The 1,296-nt window shown below is 59.8% G+C and overlaps 1 protein-coding gene across 4 annotated transcripts in view; it reads left to right on the plus strand.

Annotated features, from left to right (window-relative positions):
- SH3PXD2A (SH3 and PX domains 2A) overlaps nt 1-1,296 on the plus strand; it is a 232,527-nt gene that overhangs the window by 138,760 nt on the left and 92,471 nt on the right. For all 4 annotated transcript variants that reach the window (XM_011363791.2, XM_011363792.2, XM_023532745.1 and 1 more), the window contains one exon: nt 130-158. In XM_011363791.2, coding sequence (XP_011362093.1) covers nt 130-158 — 29 coding nt within the window. The remainder of the gene's footprint in view (nt 1-129; nt 159-1,296) is intronic.

Raw genomic sequence — 1,296 nt, forward strand, 5'->3', positions numbered from 1 at the left:
GGGATCACATGAGCAGCGGCTCCGGGGACCCACCGCAGCCCGCCCGTGGGCGCCCTGCAGCCGCAGCCCCGCAGCCCTGCGCCCCCGCCCGGCCCTAACCATGTCTATTTGTTGTTGCTTCTTTTTCAGGGACTATGGCAGTTCCAGGAGGAAATCAGGTAAGGAAACCTCCGGGCGTTTTCTCCAGCCTCCCCTCCCGCTTCGTGCACGCGCCTCTCCAGCCCTGCGGAGGACTTTCGGGGGACGCGGGGGTGTCCTTGCCTGCCTGACCTGTGGTCCTGCGGGGCCGGGGTTCTTCCTTCAGTTGCCCTGCTCCCCAGCCCATGCCCCACAGATCTCTGCTGCTTTCACCTTCTCCCACCGAGTCTGTCAGGCTCTCCCCTGTGGGAATGGGGGTGGGTGCATGAGGAATGTGGGGGTGTCTCGCTGGAAGCTGATCCTTTTCCTTCCTTCTCCCTCCCCCCAAGGCTGCGGTACCCACTACTGGGCACTGCTGTGACTTTTCCTTAGGTCCTTCCCGCGGTGCTGCGGTGACTGAAGGGTTAATAGACACGCAGGGTTTTCCCAGAGGGAAGGTGACACCCAGGTCTGAAAAGGGGGGGCGGGGGTCGGTACTTGAGTGACTGAGTTTCTAACGCCTGCAGAGCAGACCTCCTCCTCCTCCTTCAACTCTGAGCTCATTCGTCTTGTTGCGGGGGTGGGCGCTCTGCGTGGTGGCAGCAGAGATGTGGCTGGGAGGGGGCCGACGCGCCCTCGCGTTGGCCTGACAGGTGCCATGGCTCACCCGGAGTTTGCAAAGGGTGTGGAGACCCGGAGCGGTGCGGAGCAAGTCCTCTGACGCTGCGTGCTGGGTGCAGAGGGCTGGGGTCAGAGAAGGATTCTCTCGGGGTGAGGGAGGCTGGGCTAGGCAAATGCCTGGGTGTGGGCTGGTGTGGCTGCTTTGGGGAGGGTGGTGCCTAGAAATTAGGGTTCTGTTTCTACCGATGTGGTGGGGGACAGGCAAGAGCCATCTGGGCTGGCATGGGTGTGTTATCCATATTTATGGGGTAGGGAGTTATGAGGGTGGGCAGCCATCTGGGGGCGCTGGCCTGGTGCTGTGGGAAGTGTATATAAACACGTGGCTCACATTAATGGCTCCTGTGTGGAGATATCTTTGTCCAAGTGCCTTGGCCTGTGGATTGGTAGAGGTGTGTGTCCCCTCATGCGATGGGTGGGATGTGAATTGGGGTAGGTATGATTGCATGATGTATGTGTTTTTGAATATGGGTTTGTATGTTTTGTGTGTACAAGTGTTTA

The sequence above is a fragment of the Pteropus vampyrus genome, unplaced genomic scaffold (assembly GCF_000151845.1).
Source record: "Pteropus vampyrus isolate Shadow unplaced genomic scaffold, Pvam_2.0 Scaffold89, whole genome shotgun sequence".
Classification (NCBI taxonomy): domain Eukaryota; kingdom Metazoa; phylum Chordata; class Mammalia; order Chiroptera; family Pteropodidae; genus Pteropus; species Pteropus vampyrus.